This window comes from Hypanus sabinus, chromosome 14 (assembly GCF_030144855.1).
Source record: "Hypanus sabinus isolate sHypSab1 chromosome 14, sHypSab1.hap1, whole genome shotgun sequence".
NCBI lineage: Eukaryota > Metazoa > Chordata > Chondrichthyes > Myliobatiformes > Dasyatidae > Hypanus > Hypanus sabinus.
Window position 1 is genome coordinate 43,943,235 of NC_082719.1, and position 17,253 is coordinate 43,960,487.

Below are 17,253 nucleotides of genomic sequence, written 5' to 3' on the forward strand. Positions count from 1 at the left end.
TCTTTATAGATTACAGCTCAGCATTTAACACCAAGCTAATCAGTAAACTCTTAAGACCTGGGCCCCCGTGTACAATTGGATCCTAGATTTCCTCACTTGCAAACCCCAGTCAGTTCGGATTGACAACGACATCTCCTCCACAATCTCCATCAGCACAGGTGCACCACAAGACTGTGTGCTTACTCTGCTCTACTCACTTTACACTTAAGACCGTGGGCTAAGCACAGTTCCAACGATATATACAAGTTTGCTGACAACACCACTGTTGTGGGCTGTATCAGAGGGGGTGATGAATCAGCATACAGGAGGGAGATTGAAAACTTGGCTGAGTGGTAAATTAACAACAACTTCTCACTCAATATCAATAAGACCAAGGAACTGATTGTAGACTTCAAAGGAGGGAAACCAGAGCTCCATGAACCAGTAATCAAGTCAAGTCAAGTTGCTTTTTATTGTCATTTTGACCATAAACTGCTGGTACAGTACACAGTAAAAACAAGACAACGTTCTTCCAGGACCCTGATGCTATATGAAACAACACAAGACTACACTAGACTATGTGAGACAGCACAAGGCTACACTAGACTACGTAAAACAACACAAAAACTACACTAGACTACAGACCTACACGGGACTACTTAAAGTGCACAAAACAGAGCAGGCCAGTATAATAATTAATAAATAAAAAATAAACAAGACTATAGGCACAGTAGAGGACAAATTTCAATATAATAATAAATTATGTAGATGTCAGTCTAGACTCTGGGTATTGAAGAGTCCGATGGCTTGGGGGAAGAAACTGTTGCACAGTCTGGTCGTGAGAGCCTGAGTGCTTCGGTACCTTTTGCCAGATGGCAGGAGGGAGAAGAGTTTGTATGAGGGGTGCATGGGGTCCTTCACAATGCTGTTAGCTTTGCGGGTGTAGCATGTGGTGTAAGTGTCTGTAATGGTCAGAAGAGAGACCCTGATGATCTTCTCAGCTGACCTCACTATCCGCTGCAGAGTCTTGCGATCCGAGACGGTGCAATTCCCGAATCAGGCAGTGATGCAGCTGCTCGGGATGCTCTCAATACAACCCCTGTAGAATGTGGTGAGGATGTGGGGTGGAAGATGGACTTTTCTTTGCCTTAACAGAAAGTAGAGATGCTGCTGGGCTTTCTTGGCTATGAAGATGGTGTTGAGGGACCAGGTGAGATTCTCTGCCAGGTGAACACCAAGAAATTCAGTGCTTTTAACGATCTCAACGGAGGGGCCGTCAATATTCAGTGGAGAATGGTCACTTCATGCTCTCCTGAAGTCAACAACCATCTCTGTTGTTTTGTTCACATTCAGAGACAGGTTGTTGGCTCTGCACCAGTCCGTTAGCCGCTGCACCTCCTCTCTGTAGGCTGACTCGTCGTTCTTGCTGATGAGACCCACCATGGTCATGTCATCAGTGAACTTGATGATGTGGTTCGAGCTGTGTATTGCTGCACAGCCGTGGGTCAGCAGAGTGAACAGCAGTAGACTGAGCACACAGCCCTGGGGGGCCCCTATGCTCAGTGTGATGGTGTTGGAGATGCTGCTCTGATCCGGACTGACTGAGGTCTCTCAGTCAGGAAGTCGAGGATCCAGTTACGGAGGGAAATGTTCAGGCCCAGCAGTTTCAGCTTTCCAATTAGGTGCTGAGGAATGATTGTGTTGAATGCTGAACTGAAGTCTATAAACAGCATTCGAATGTACACGTCTTTTTTGGCCAGGTGGAGGGTGCTGGCAATGGCATTGTCTGTTGAGTGGTTGGGACGATACGCAAATTGCAGGGGGTCCAGTGAGGGGTGTAGCAGGGTCTTGATGTGCCTCATGACAAGCCTCTCAAAACATTTCATGATGATGGATGTGAGTGCAATGGGACGGTAAACATTGGAAGATCAGAAGTGGAGAGGCTTAGTAACTTTAAATTCTTGGGTGTCATTATCTTAGAGGACTTACCCTGGACCCATCAAATAAACATTATTGTGAAGAAAGCACAACAGCTCCTCTACTTCCTCAGGAATCTGCAGAGGTTGGGCATGTCTTCAAAAACCTTGGCAGACTTCTATAGATGTGTGGTGGAAAGTGTGCTGACTGGCTGCATTACAGCCTGGTGTGGGGACACCAATGCCTTTGAGTGGAATATCCTACAGTTTTACAGTTAACAGTTCCTGATGTTTACAGTTACCGTTCTATAGATTTGCTAAGTATGCCCACAAAAAACAGAAAAAGAATCTCAGGGTCGTATGTGGTGACGTTTATGTATTCTGATAATAAATTTTACTTAGACTTGACTTTGATTTTGATGTCAATATTAAATTTTTAGGGAATAGAAGATCACAACCTACTGGCTGGACATCTTGCAATGTTTGCAAACGAATTTAATCTAGCACAAGATCTGTATCTGGCCTCCAGTTGTCCAATTGCTGCCCTAGAGGTAAGTGTGTTTTCTTAATGCAAACCCTTAATCTTTCATTTGTGTTTCAATTTTTAAAGGATAGCTGGTACTTTTAATGCATTTTGTGCTTCTTTTGCTCTTTTAAGTATTGGTTCAAATTTGTAGAAGACGAAATATGTTATTACTTAAGCATGTACAAAATATTTTAATTGTTCCATGTTTACATGACATAATATTGCTATAATTGCCATTATCAGTAAGATGGTAGGAAGAGTATGGTCTCACTCATTTATTCAATATCTGCGCAGAAGCAGAGTATTGCATTACTTTACACAATCCATATGAAGAAGCAGAGCTGCTAGTAGAACTTTACTTCACAGAATACTGTTCTTATCATGCTATAATACCAACCCTGCAGTGATGTCTTTAATGAAATCATGTATTTAAAGATTCAAAAGTAGTATTAAATTTTTGATTTAATAGATGCTGTATTTGAAATATTTATTTCATAGAACATAGAATAGTACAGCACATTACAGACCCTTCGGCCCACAGTGTTGTGCTGACCCTCAAACCCTGCCTCACATATAAACCCCCACCTTAACTTCCTCCATATACTTGTCTAGAAGTCTGTTAAACTTCACTAGTGTATCTGCCTCCACCACTGACTCAGGTAGTGCATTCCACACACCAACCACTCTCTGAGTGAAAAACCTTCCTCTAATATCCCCTTTGAACTTCCCTCCCCTTAACTTAGAGCCATGTCCTCTTGTACTGAGCATTGGTGCCCTGGGGAAGAGGTGCTGGCTGTCCACTCTGTCTATTCCTCTTAATATATTGTACACCTCTATCATGTCTCCTCTCATCCTCCTCCTCTCCAAAGAGTAAAGCCCTAGCTCCCTTAATCTCTGATCATAATCCATACTCTCTAAACCAGGCAGTGTCCTGGTAAATCTTCTCTGTACCCTTTCCAATGCTTCCACATCCTTCCTATAGTGAGGTGACCAGAACTGGACACAGTACTCCAAGTGTGGCCTAACTAGAGTTTTATAGAGCTGCATCATTACATTGCGTCTCTTAAACTCTATCCCTCGACTTATGAAAGCTAACACACCATAAGCTTTCTTAACTACCCTATCTACCTGTGAGGCAACTTTCAGGGATCTGTGGACATGTACCCCCAGATCCCTCTGCTCTTCCACACTACCAAGTATCCTGCCATTTACTTTGCCTTGGAGTTTGTCCTTCCAAAGTGTACCACCTCACACTTCTCTGGGTTGAACTCCATCTGCCACTCCTCAGCCCACTTCTGCATCCTATCAATGTCCCTCTGCAATCTTCGACAATCCTCTACATTATCTACAACACCACCAACCTTTGTGTTGTCTGCAAACTTGCCAACCCACCCTTCTACCCCCACATCCAGGTCGTTAATAAAAATCACGAAAAGTAGAGGTTCCAGAACAGATCCCATGCCTTCTGACTTTCTGAATAAGCCTACTGTGTGGAACCTTGTCAAATGCCTTACTAAAATCCATGTAGATCACATCCACTGCACTACCCTCATCTATATGCGTGGTCACCAAAATATTTATTGTTGTGTTTGAATTATGATAGTTATTTTTATGCTTTACTACTGGAGAGATATGCATTTTATTGCACAGATGCGGAGAGACTTACAACATTGGGACAGTGCTTTGCAGTTAGCAAAACGATTGGCTCCTGATCAAATTCCATTTATCTCCAAAGAATATGCTATTCAACTGGAATTCACGTAAGTATAAATGTGGACAGAACAGTACTGCACAATATTGGCCCTTCAACCCATGACTTTGTACTGACCTTTTAAGCTGTTCCACAATCAATGTAACCTTTCCCTCTTATGTAGCCCATAACTCGACATGTTCTTTAATCTATATGTTTATCTAAGAGTCTCTTAAATGTCTCTAATGTATTAAGCTCTATGATCACCCTCCCCCCGCCACCAAAAGCATACCAACCATTTATTCCACTCTGTATAAACAAAACTTGCCTCTGACATCTCCCCTAAACTTTCCTCCATATACCTTAAAAATATATACTCTGGTATTGCCTTTGCTGCCCTGGATAAAAGGAACTAACTGTCCACTCTAACTATGCCTCCTCTAATCTTATAAGACGAAGTATCATTGGTATACAGTTCATCATTCTCAGTCATTGAAACTCTATATTTTCCTGCTCAAATAAAATGCTTAAGGTACTTAATAACTTGAATATATTTGATCAGAAGTAATCTTGAATTACCATCTGAAAATCTTAAACATCTCTGAATGTATAATTTCTTCTTTTACCCAGAATTTGCAGATAATTTACGATAAAAGTTACATATTTTTTCATTTTTACAGCAGATGATTTACCCTTGGTTAATGTGGACAATGCAGAATTAGAGTGTGCATTTTCTGCTGACCAGGGATAAATTGCCTGTATGCTGTGTCCCAGTATTTTTTTGCATGTAAATGTATGTTTTTCTGACAATTCTAAAATTTAAGAAAATCAATACACATAAAAATCACTCTGTATGTGTTGAAAAAATAATTTTAAAATCCTCCTCATCCACAAGTAGTTGAGTTACATGCAAATAAAGTTACAAAACTATTTCTGTGTTTTAGATTATTGATAAAATTGTGCTTTCTGTTGCACTGACAATATGTGTTTTTTAGGGGCGACTATGTCAATGCATTGGCACATTATGAGAAAGGCATGACTGGAGACAATAAGGCAAGCTATCATAAATTAATTTGCCACACTTGGTTTTACTTTCCTTCAGTGATATATGGATCTACAGAAGGCATTTAACAAAGTCCCACATGCAAGGCTAGTTCACATAGTTGTGAAATAAATGGGTTGGTTGCATGGATTAAAAATTTGGCATATGGCAAATGAATGTTCACAGTAACAGTGAAACCTAGATGTGTATATTTGAAAGAGGTAGGGCATGTCAAGAAAGCAATTGGTAAAGCATTTCGTTACCTGGCCTTCGTAAAAAGCATGCAAATCAGGGAAACAGTTTTGAAAATAATTAGGCCACAATTATTGTATCCAATTCTGGTCATATATACAAGTATAAAAGGCTATGAAGACCCTAGAGAGGCCACTGTAGACATTTATTAGGATGGTTCCAGATGTGAAGAGTTATGTAAGTTTAACGTGGATAAACTAGGATTGTTCTCCTTGGAGCAAAGAAAATTGAGTTTTAATAGAGCTGGTCAAGATTATGACTCATTTAGATAGGATATAGAGGAAAACTGTTCCCATTACAGATGGTTCAAAGACCAGGAAACAAATAGTTAAAGTTTTAAACACAAGATATGGGAGGATATGGGCAAAATCTTTACTCAGCAGATGATGATCATTTTGAAACATAAGAGTAGAAGAAATTCTATCAAATCAAGTCTTTCAGAAGGAAATTGAGGAGGCATTTTAAAAAAAAGTAATTTTCAGAGCTTTGGGAAAATAACAAGCAAATGGCTCTTAATGGAATACTGCACTGGAAATCCGCATAGGCTTGAACAGCTTCCTTTTGAGCTTAACATTTCTAAAGGGCTAAATCTCAGATAATATTGAATCAAGAATCATATTAAATCTTCAAAATGTTCACAGAAAATCAGTGCCCTGATCATGCATGATGGTACAGAAAGATTGAACATGATATTAGAATTACATTGAAAACTGGAATTCCCCATCAGTATCAAGCACCTATATTTAAAAAATTTATTGTCCATGAAGTGCTTAGAGAGATAGTGAAATAAATAATATAAATGCATGTCTTTTTAATTTGGTTATGTTAATGCATGTCTTTGTATTAATTAGTAAATATTTTGGACCTTTCTTAGAATTTATTATTTTGTTCATATAATTTCAAAAGTATAATTAATAAGAAGAGGAAGTTATTGATTTACTGCATTAGCAACTTGGTACTTCAAACTTAATTTGCATATTGTTTATATAAGCCTCCTCAACGTTTTCTTTCTCTTTTAAAAACATGCAGTAATTTCTGATTTGTCTAGTGAAGGTGATGCACCAAAATCAAACCTTAACTGAATAGAATAAAATATAAAAATTTGAATATATTTGGGAATTAAACAGGTGAGTGGCAATTGAAATTGCAGAGACCTGAGAAGTGAGGACAGATTAGAGGAGGACTTTTCACTTACTTAATGGAAAGCAAATAACATGCATGGAAATTGAGAGACTCCCAGCCAACAATAAATTGAAGGTATCCAGCAGTGCTCAGTGGTAGTGGGTAATGAAAGCACTGTATTGGGTCATATACTGTTTAGGCACAATACTGTGCACAGTTCTGTTCAGTACTATACAGGTCTGCATGAATTGAAGAAATACAGTGGAGATCACAGAGTTATCAGGGGAATGAGAAACTGTGGTTATAGGATCAATTGTGACTCACTGGAAAAGACACAAAGAGGAAAGACTTATTCTCTGGACTCTGAAAAAAACATGGATTATTCAGACTACGACAGACTGGTTAACAAATACAGAATTATGGAAGATAGAACCAGAGTATTTTTTAAAACAACTTGTTTAATCCTGTCTGACATGGTCGAGCCAGAAAGCATTAAAAGAGAATGCTTTCAAAAGTTAGCCATGGGTGCAGTATTTCGGTGAACAACTAGTTGGTTTACAGAAAAACTTACAAGAAAGGTTGTGATGTTACTAACCTTAATATAAAATTTGATTTTGGTTCATCACCTTCACTATTGTGCTTGTAAATAAATGTGATGTTTGATCTGTAATTCCCAAGACTCCATCTAAGGTCCTTTTTTCCCCACAGACCACCTTGTAGTATAATTGATATAACATTTGCTGTGGTAGTCAATATCATTATGATCATTGAGTTGTATGTCTACTCTACTACCATATGATGACCCAGGTGATTCCTGATCTGTTTTTATCTAGCAATTTCTGTGTGCCTTCTCGTCTTCAGTTTTAACAAAGAGAATACATATCAAACATCATAGAATTCTCTCTTTCCAATCATTTATTTCTTTTAATTTGAAGTCATTTCCATCCACCTTTTCTTTTATGTTTTTGCTATTACTGTTCTGCACATCAACCCACTTCTTGTCTGTTGTATGTCTACCTAATTATCTATGATAATTATTGCTTACTGGTATATTCTATTCTACATAGTACCTTGACCATGACGAAACTTGTTCAGCTGGAATTGCAAGAATGTCAATACGTATGGGGGATATTCGACGTGGAGTCAACCAGGCAATCAGACACCCCAGCAGAATTTTGAAGAAAGACTGTGGTGTTATTCTAGAGAGCATGAAGGTATAATAAGAATTGTGCATAAATTGGTTCTTCAGTTTAACTACAGGCACAAGCAAAATTGTAATGATATTGAAGCATCTCAAAAGAACTTGTGGAACTCATGGTAGTATGGTTTGGTGGCTAAATTGATGTCGGTAAGGCAATGGGCATACAACACACACAAAATGCTGGTGGAACACAGCAGGCCAGGCAGCATCTATAGGAAGAAGCACTGTTGACGTTTTGGGCTGAGACCCTTCGTCAGGACTAACTGAAAGGAGAGATACTAAGAGATTTGAAAGTAGTGGGGGGGAGGGGGAAATGCGAAATGATAGGAGAAGACTGGAGGGGGTGGGATGAAGCTAAGAGCTGGAAAGGTGATTGGTGAAAGTGATACAGAGCTGGAGAAGGGAAAGGATCATGGGACGGGAGGCCTCAGGAGAGAGAAAGGGGGAGGGGGGAGCACCAGAGGGAATGGGCATGTTGATTTAAACCCAAAATAAAATTACAGCGGTAAATAAAAACAAAAAATTTCTGGAAATACATAAGAGTTCAGGCAGCATCTGCAGAGAAATACTTAGTTAATGTTTCATGTCAGTTATCTTTCAGCAGATCTTTCCAGCATTTTCTGTTTTTATTTCAATTTTCCACCACTTGCAGTATTTTGCTTCCTGAAAAAGTACTTGCTGTCCAATAAATAATCATTTAATGGAGATGTTCAATACAACTCGGCACAAAGTGGCATCGATTCTGGAGTACATAGACATGACTAGGCTTTAAACTAATAGTATTTCAATGTGTGGGCTGTAGCCCTGAATTAATGGCAGTTGGGAGGTAGATTATGGGGTGAGGGAAGAAATAGAGCAGGATTGAGCAAGGCAAATGAGACAGTCATGAGGATTTAAAAGAAAGGTGTGCATGTGCACATAAAAACAATGTGTCTATGTGTGGTGAGACTGTAAGCAGATATATGCATGTGTTCTAACTCTACACAGCTCAATCTGGTTTCTAATTATCTTAAACCTTGATATTGCTCTCTCCAGACTCTGAGGAGCTAAAATAATATTGTTCTCTCTAGGCCATGTATACAACAGGCACTCATGTTAATGGAAGATGTTGGTGTACAATTTATTTTATGTGGAAACAAATTATCCTAAGCCCCAGGACTGGTTAAAAAAAGGCAGTAACAGGATGTGTACATCTATGAGCCATAAAAGTTTATTTCCTAAAATAATTGTAAAATATTAAATAAGTTATGTCCTTGGCATAATATTCACAAATTCAGATCTTCTTCTCGAATAAAAAATAGTTTAAATCCTTACTTTATGAAAGTAACTTCCAAACTTTAGAACATAAAGCTTATTTCTCTTTAAGACACTCTTCACACATTTTGCTACTGACTATTCACTTAGGAATAGATTTTATGAATAAGATATCCCATGTATTAGTTTATTTGAAAGGAATATACATCATGCACATTATGCACTTCTAAAGTTCATAAAATCTCACCCTTTGTGTTATTTTGCACTGTATTTTATAAATTATTTATATTAATGCTTTAGCTTTAAATATGTTGTTGAACTATCCTTTGCATTGAAGTTCAAAAAATGATTTTGCAAATAATTGTTTCCAAACAGCTCTTTCAATTGACAACAATATTTTGAAAGTTTGGAGCACTTTTGTTCTTTCCAGTTTACCACAGGACACTATGGAAAAATGTTCTATTATTTAATAATAAACAGAGTGTTATTTTAAGAGAAACAGGAGAAAATCTGCAGATGCTGGAAATCTAAGCAACACACAGAAAATGCTGGAAGAACTCAGCAGGCCAGGCAGCATCTATGGAAAAGAGTAAACAGTCAACATTTTGGGCCGAGTCCCTTAATCAAGACTCTGATGTTCTGATGAAGTGTCACTGCCTGAAATGTCGGCTGATTACTCTTTTCCATATATGCTACTTGGCCTGCTGAGTTCCTCCAGCATTTTGTGCGTGTTACTATTATTTTAAGAAGCTGTTTTACATGTAGGAGTATAAAGTGGCCACTAAAATTCCCTGTTAATATTAGACAAATAAATGAAATTGAAATATAAATTGAATAGAAATAAAGAACCATCACATGATTATTTCCATACTGTAATTTTGTTTTACTTACAGCAATTCTCTGAGGCTGCTCAATTATATGAAAAAGGACAGTACTATGAAAAGGCTGCATCTGTTTACATTCGTTGTAAAAATTGGTAAGAAAGTGGTCACACATACTGTATGTTATGCTTCACATTAAAAGAAACGCATGGTCGATTACCAATTCAAAAATACCATAAAAATTGCAGCTGTTTCAGCAAGCTTTTAGCACGTGTTCAAACTTTTTGATTAAGTCTTTTTCTTATTGTGAAAAAAAAATTGTGGGTGGGTGGTGGTGAAGAGAATAAAATGCTGGACAAACTCAGCTAGTCAAACAGTCATCTGTGGAAAGTAACACTGGTTAAAATTTTGAGTCACTAACCATGTGGGGAGAGAACTTACTTCCCTTTTCCAATAAGGGTTTTTTTTTGTATTGGGAATATTTAGTTGTAAAGCACAACAGCACAGAAACAGGCCCTTCAGACCATGTAGTCTCATTCACATAGCTATCCAAACTTCCCTCAATATTACAATTGAATCTGCATCTACCATTTCTGCTAGCGGTTTGTTTTACACCTACACCACACTCTGAGTAAAGAAATTCCTCCTCATTCTCCTTAAATATTTCACCTTTCACCCTAAACCTATCAAGTATTTCTAGTCCATTAAAACCTTAAGACCACATGACATAGGAGCAGAATTAGGGCATTTGGCCTGTGGAGTCTGCTCCGTCATTCCATCATGGCTGATCTCAACTCCATTCTCCTGCCCTCTCCCGGTAATCTTTGACGCCCTGATTAATCAAGAACCTATCAATCTTCGCCTTAAATATACCCTATGAACTACCCTGCACAGCTGTCTGTAGCAATGTGTCCACAAATTCAGCAGCTCTATATTGAGATTCCCCTCGTTCTTCTAACTCCAGCAAGTAGAGGCCCAGTACCATCAAACACTCCTCATATTGTTAACCCTTTTATTCCTTGGACCATTCTCATGAGCCTCCTCTGGACCCTCTCCAATGCCAGCATATCTTTTCTTAGATAGTCCAAGTGCAGTCTGACCAATGCCTCAGCATTACATTCTAACTTTTGTATACTAGTTCTCTCAAAATGAATGCTAACATTGCATTTGCCTACCTTACCACTGACTCAACCTGCAAGTTCACCTTGCACTTCCCTACACTATATTCTATCTACCGCTCTTTTGCCCATTCCCCCAATCTGTCTAAGCCTTTCTGCAGACATCGAGCTTCCTCAACACTACCTGCCCCTCCACCTGCCTTCGTATCAGCTGCAAATTTGGCCACAAAGCCAGTAATTCCTTCATCCAAATCATTGACATAACATGAAGAGGTGGTCCAAACTGCGACACCTGCTGCACACTACTTGTCACCGGCTGCCAACTAGAAAACTAGAAAAATTAACTCCCATTCTTTGTCTCCTGCCAGTCAGCTGATCTTATATCCTTCCTAGTACCTTTCCTGTAATTCCATGCGTTCTTATATTATCTTGTTAAGCAACCTCATATGTGGCACCTTGTGAAAGGCCTTTTGAAGATCCAAGTAAACAACATCCACTGACTCTCCTTTGTCTATCCTGCTTGTTATTTTCTCAAAGAATTCCAACAGATTTGTCAAGTAAGATTTCTCCTTAAGGAAATCATGCTGACTTTGGCCTATTTTGTCATGTGCCTCCAAGTATACCAAAACCTCATCCTTAATAAGACTCCAGCATCTTTCCAACCACTGAAGTCAAGCTAACTAGCCTGTAATTTCCTTTCTTCTGCCTCCCTCCCTTCTTAAGGAGAGGAGTGACATTTGCAATGTTCCAGTCCTCCAGAACCATTCCAGAATCTAGTAATTCTTGAAAGATTATTACTTATTCATCCAAAATCTCTTCAGCTACCTTTCTCAGATCCCTTGGGTACAGTCCATCTGGTCCAGGTAACTTTAGACTTTTCAGCTTCCCAAGCACCTTCTCCTTAGTAATGGCAATGGCACTCTCATATTTCTGGCATTCTGCTGGTGTCTTCCACAGTGAAGGCTGATGCAAAATATTTATTAAGTTTGTCAGCCATTTCTTTGTCCCCCATTACTACCTCTCCAGCATTATTTTCCAGCAGTTCAATGTCCACTCTCACCTCTCTTTTACTCTCTATATATCTGAATAAACTTCTAGTATCCTGTTTTATATTACTGGCTAGCATTCCTTCATATTTCGTCTTTTCTCTTAATATGGCTTTTTAATTGCCTTCTGTTGGGTTTTCAAAGCTTCTGAATCCTCTGCCTTCCCACTAATTATTGCAATATTACATGCCCTCTCTTTTGCTTGTATGCTGTCTTTGACTTTCTTTGTCAGCCACTGTTGCCTGATCCTCCCTTTAGAATAGTTCTCATTTTTGGGATCTATCTTTTTTGCACCTTCTGAATTTTCCCCTCATAAACATTAGCCAAAGCTCTTCTGCTGTCATCCCTTCTCGTGTCCCCTTTCAATCAACTTTGACCAGTCCCTTATTCATGCCTCTGTAATTCTCTTTACTCCCTTGTTGTACTGATACATCTGATTTTATCTTATCCTTCTCGAATTGCAGGGTGAATTCTATCATATTACAATTACTACCTCCTAAGGATTCCTTTACCTTAAGCTTCCTAATCAAATCTGGGTTGTTAAATAACACGCAATTCTGAATTGCTGTTCCCCTAGTGAGCTCAACTACAAACTGCTCTAGAATGCCATCTTGTAGGCATTCTACAAATTCCCTTGGAATTCAGCACCAACCTGATTTTCCCAATCTGTCCGCATATTGAAATTTCTAATGATTATTGTAACATTGCTCTTATCACATGCTTTTTCTATCTTCTATTGTAATTTGTAGCCCACATCCTGACTACCGTTCAGAGGCTTTTGTGCAATTCCCATCAGGATCTTTTTACTCCCTAACAGTTTCTTAACTTTACTCACAAGGATTTTAATCTTCCAATCCTATGTCACCTCTTTCTAAGGATTTGATTTGATTTTTTACCATCCCATCCTCTCTGCATACCTGCCTTTCCTTTCGATACAATGTGTATTTTGGTTGTTAATCTCCCAAGTATGATTATCTTTCAGCCACAACTCAGAGATGCTCACAACATTATACCTGCCAATCTCTAATTGTGCTACAATATCACCTACCTTATTCCCTATACTGTGTGCATTCAGTCCTGTATTCATCACCCTTTGTGATTTTGACCCCATGTTACACTTTAATGCATCCCACTGACTGCAATTTTGCACTATCAACTGCCTGTCCTTCCTCACAATCTCACTACACACTGCATCTAGTGTATACCAACTGCCCTATCCTTCACCCTATTATTCTGTGTCCCATCCCCCTGCCAAATTAGATTAAGCTGACCCCCACAGCTCCAGCAAACCTGCCCAGTAGGATATTGGTCCACCTCATGTTTGGGTGCAACCTGTCCTTTTTATACAGGTCCTACATTCCCCAGAAGAGACATTAATAATCCAGAAATCTGAAACTTTACTCCCTGCACCAATTCTTCAGTCATGCATTCATTTGCCATATCATCCTTTTCTTACCTACTCAGGCAGCAATTCAGAGATTACTACACTGGAGATCCTGTTTTTCAGCTTCCTGCCTCACTCCCTATATATTCTCTCTTCAGGATCTCCTTTTGCTACCTATTTCATTGGTACCAATATATACCACAACATCTAGCTGTTCACCTTCACCCTTTAGAATCCTGTGGACCCAGTCCAAGACATCCCTGACCCTGGTACCTGGAAAGCAACCAGGTACCAGGGTCAGGGACCATTTAGATGGTACCATTTAGATGTCTCTTTCACATCCATAGAATCTGCTTTCTGTTCCTCTAACTATGGAATCTCCTATCACTACTACACTCCTCTACAGTTGGTAGAGGAACTCTGCAAGTAGACAGAGATGCACGCTGTGGGGGATTGGAAAGTTAGGAAGGGTTGGAGCTTAGTTGAAAAGGACATTAGCTATTTAGGTGAATGCTTGTAGGAGTTGGGACACAATCAGCTGCAGAGGAGAGATACACACAATATGGATGGGCTGGACTTATTTATTGGTTCCTGAAATAGACTGCAGTTTGCAGACTAAATACAATCATTTCTTAAAAATCTATTACATTATTTCACTATTGACCGTGTAACTTCAGTGAGACATTTTGATTTTTTTTTGTAAATGCAGGGCAAAAGTTGGTGAACTTCTCCCCCATGTAACATCTCCTAAGATACACTTGCAGTATGCAAAAGCTAAAGAAGCTGATGGCAGGTACTGTCATGTGCAACTGAAATAGAACTGTAATGGTAACATGCAGTGATAGTTGCATGTACTCTGATAATAAATGTTAGTATGAATTTTGAAAGAACATAAATTTTGAAGTTCATATACTTGGGTAAATTATAATAAAGGTTCATCTCAATTTGTTTGTCTTCTTCCTATTCCTTAATACCACTGACTAACAAAAAATATATTAGTAGTTATTGCCTTTTGAGGAAGTGAAGTTCCATATTTTAAGTGTTCTTACAGTTTAACTGGTAAATAGCCTTGTCCACAATAAATACGTTTCCTGTTGTGTGGAATGCCAAAATTTTGCAGCTGGAAAAGACATTATTGTTGCATTTAACATCAGATCCCTCTGTCAGTTTCAGCACATTACTTAACATGTAGACAATGGGCTCTGCAGCCTCCTCTGTGGCATAGATTTCTATGATTTCCAATCACCTCTTTGCTTTCTTAGTCAAGTTCCTTAAAACTACTTTCTTATTACAATTGACTGATAAATGTCCTAATGAGCAATTTACATTTTAATATAAGGTACTGTTCAAATGATTTAATAATGCTAATTTAACATAGCCAAATTATACTGCTGATTAAATTTTAATGTGAGCTGTGAATTAATGGAATAATCTGCTGATATCCAGGTCGTTCCACCATTTCATGAACGAAGTTAGAAATACTATTTAAATATTTAGTTTGTACTCAATTACACTACATTATGACTGTAGCCAAGCAGTGTAATTATATTACCACTTATTTCATTCTGATATATGGTATTCTTAATTCTGAACCTCAAAATTAGTACTTTCCAGCAGGTGGTAAGATCATATTTCAAAAATACTCCCAAGCCATTTCAAACTTATCCAACTGCAGATTCAGAATGGGCTGGGCGGGAATTGAGCTACTAAACAATTATGGGTTGGTTGTTGAAACCTTCAGGGAATAGTGTGCCTCTATTTCAGCAAGTTTTCTAGGTCATGTGTCCCCAGTTGCAGGAAGCCCTCTGGGTTAAAGAGAGAACAACAGTATCCATCAGCAGAAGAAATTCTGCAGATGCTTGAAATCTAAAGCAACACACACAAAATTTTGGAGGAACTCAGCTGGTCAGGCTGCATCCATGGAAATGAATAAACAGTTGATGTTTCGGGTAGAGACCCTTCTTTAGGACTGGAGTAGCCATACTTCGTATCGGTATCCATACTCTGGATTTGGCTTCCTTCCTACCCCTCTCCGCCTTCTTTCCCCACAATTCAAAAAGTTTGCACTGTAAACTCTCTTGTCTATTTTTTGATATCATGGGAATGATAATTATTGTATACAACTAGTGTTAAGTATTTTAATATCTACTCTTCACTGCTAAGACTATGTCGTAGTTTGGGAATTTTAATTGAACAGGATTCTTGTGCACTTTTAGATATAAAGAAGCTGCAACAGCTTATGAAAATGCCAAAGACTGGGACAATGTAATTCGAATTCAGTTGGATCATCTCAGCAATCCAGAAGAAGCTGTTCGTATCATCCGTGAAACCCAGTCAATTGATGGAGCCAAAATGGTAGCTAGGTATGGCATCTGATTTAATTAACTAAATTTACCTACATTCAAATGTTTGGGCACCCCGGTCAAAATTTCTGTTACTGTGAATAGTTAAGTGAGTAGAAGATGAACTGATCTCCAAAGGTCATAAAGTTAAAGATGAAACATTCTTTTCAATGTTTTAAGCAAGATTAGTGTATATTTTTGTTTTGTACAATTTTAGAGTGAAAAAAAACAAAAGGAGCACCATGCAAAAGTTTGGGCACCTCAAGAGATTTGAGCTCTCAGATAACTTTTACCAAGGTCTCAGAGCTTAATTAGCTTGTTACGGCTATAGCTTGTTCACAGGTAGCCATTTCCTCAGTTCGTAATGTAATTAAGAAATGGTAGTTAACAGGAACGGTGGAAGGTCAAGTTGAGGTCTGGAAGACCAAGAAAACTTTCAGAGAGAACTGCTTGTAGGATTGCTAGATAGGCAAATCAAAACCCCTGTTTGACTGCAAAAGACCTTCAGGAAGATTTAGCAGACTCTGGAGTGGTGGTGCACTGTTCTACTGTGCGTCAACACCTACACAAATATGACCTTCATGGAAGAGTCATCAGAAGAAAACCTTTACTGCATCCACACCACAAAATTCAGCATCAGAAGTTTGCAAAGGAACATCTAAACAAGCCTGATGCATTTTGGAAACAAGTCCTGTGGACTGAAATTAAAATAGAACTTTTTGGCCGCAGTGAGCAAAGGTATGTTTGGAGAAAAAAGGCTGCAGAATTTCATGAAAAGAATACCTCTCCAACTGTTATGCACGGGGGTGGATCGATCATGCTTTGGACTTGTGTTGCAGCCAGTGGCACAGGGAACATTTCACTGGTAGAGGGAAGAATGAATTCAATGAAATACCAGCAAATTCTGGAAGCAAACATCACACCGTCTATTAAAAAAAAAGCTGAAGGTGAAAAAAGGACGGCTTCTACAACAGGATAATGATCCTAAACACACCTCAAAATCCCCAATGGACTACCTAAAGAGGCACAAGCTGAAGGTTTTGCCATGGCCCTCAGTCCCCCAACCTAAACATCATTGAAAAATCTGTGGATAGACCTCAAAAGAGCAGTGCATGCAAGATAGCCCAAGAATCTCACAGAACTAGAAGCCTTTTGCAAGGAAGAATGGGCAAAAATCCCCCAAACAAGAATTGAAAGACCCTTAGCTGGCTACAGAAAGCATTTACAAGCAGTGATACTTGCCAAAGGGGGTGTTACTAAATACTGACCATGCAGGGTCCCCAACCGTTTGCTTTGGGTTCTTTTCCTTTTTTGTTATTTTGAAACTATAAAAGATGGAAATAAAAAAGTAATCTTGCTTAAAATATTAAAGAAATGTATCATCTTTAACTTTATGCCTTTTCTTTTTTTCTTTTTCAATCTTTTTATTGAATTTCATATATAAAGAAAACATAACATAATAGTGAATAGGTTATAAGTGCAATAGACTTGAGATTACATTAATAATAAGATAACAATATCCTATTAAATATCAACAACAACAAAAAATAGTATATTAAT

The 17,253-nt window shown here is 38.5% G+C and overlaps 1 protein-coding gene across 3 annotated transcripts in view; it reads left to right on the plus strand.

Annotated features, from left to right (window-relative positions):
* wdr19 (WD repeat domain 19) overlaps positions 1-17,253 on the plus strand; it is a 113,247-nt gene that overhangs the window by 67,539 nt on the left and 28,455 nt on the right. For all 3 annotated transcript variants that reach the window (XR_009515645.1, XM_059989043.1, XM_059989044.1), the window contains 7 exons: positions 2,336-2,446; positions 4,072-4,181; positions 5,107-5,164; positions 7,595-7,741; positions 9,876-9,958; positions 14,061-14,144; positions 15,568-15,714. Coding sequence is in view for 2 of the 3 variants with exons in the window: in XM_059989043.1 (XP_059845026.1) it covers positions 2,336-2,446; positions 4,072-4,181; positions 5,107-5,164; positions 7,595-7,741; positions 9,876-9,958; positions 14,061-14,144; positions 15,568-15,714 (740 nt within the window). In the remaining variant the exon portion in view is untranslated. The remainder of the gene's footprint in view (positions 1-2,335; positions 2,447-4,071; positions 4,182-5,106; positions 5,165-7,594; positions 7,742-9,875; positions 9,959-14,060; positions 14,145-15,567; positions 15,715-17,253) is intronic.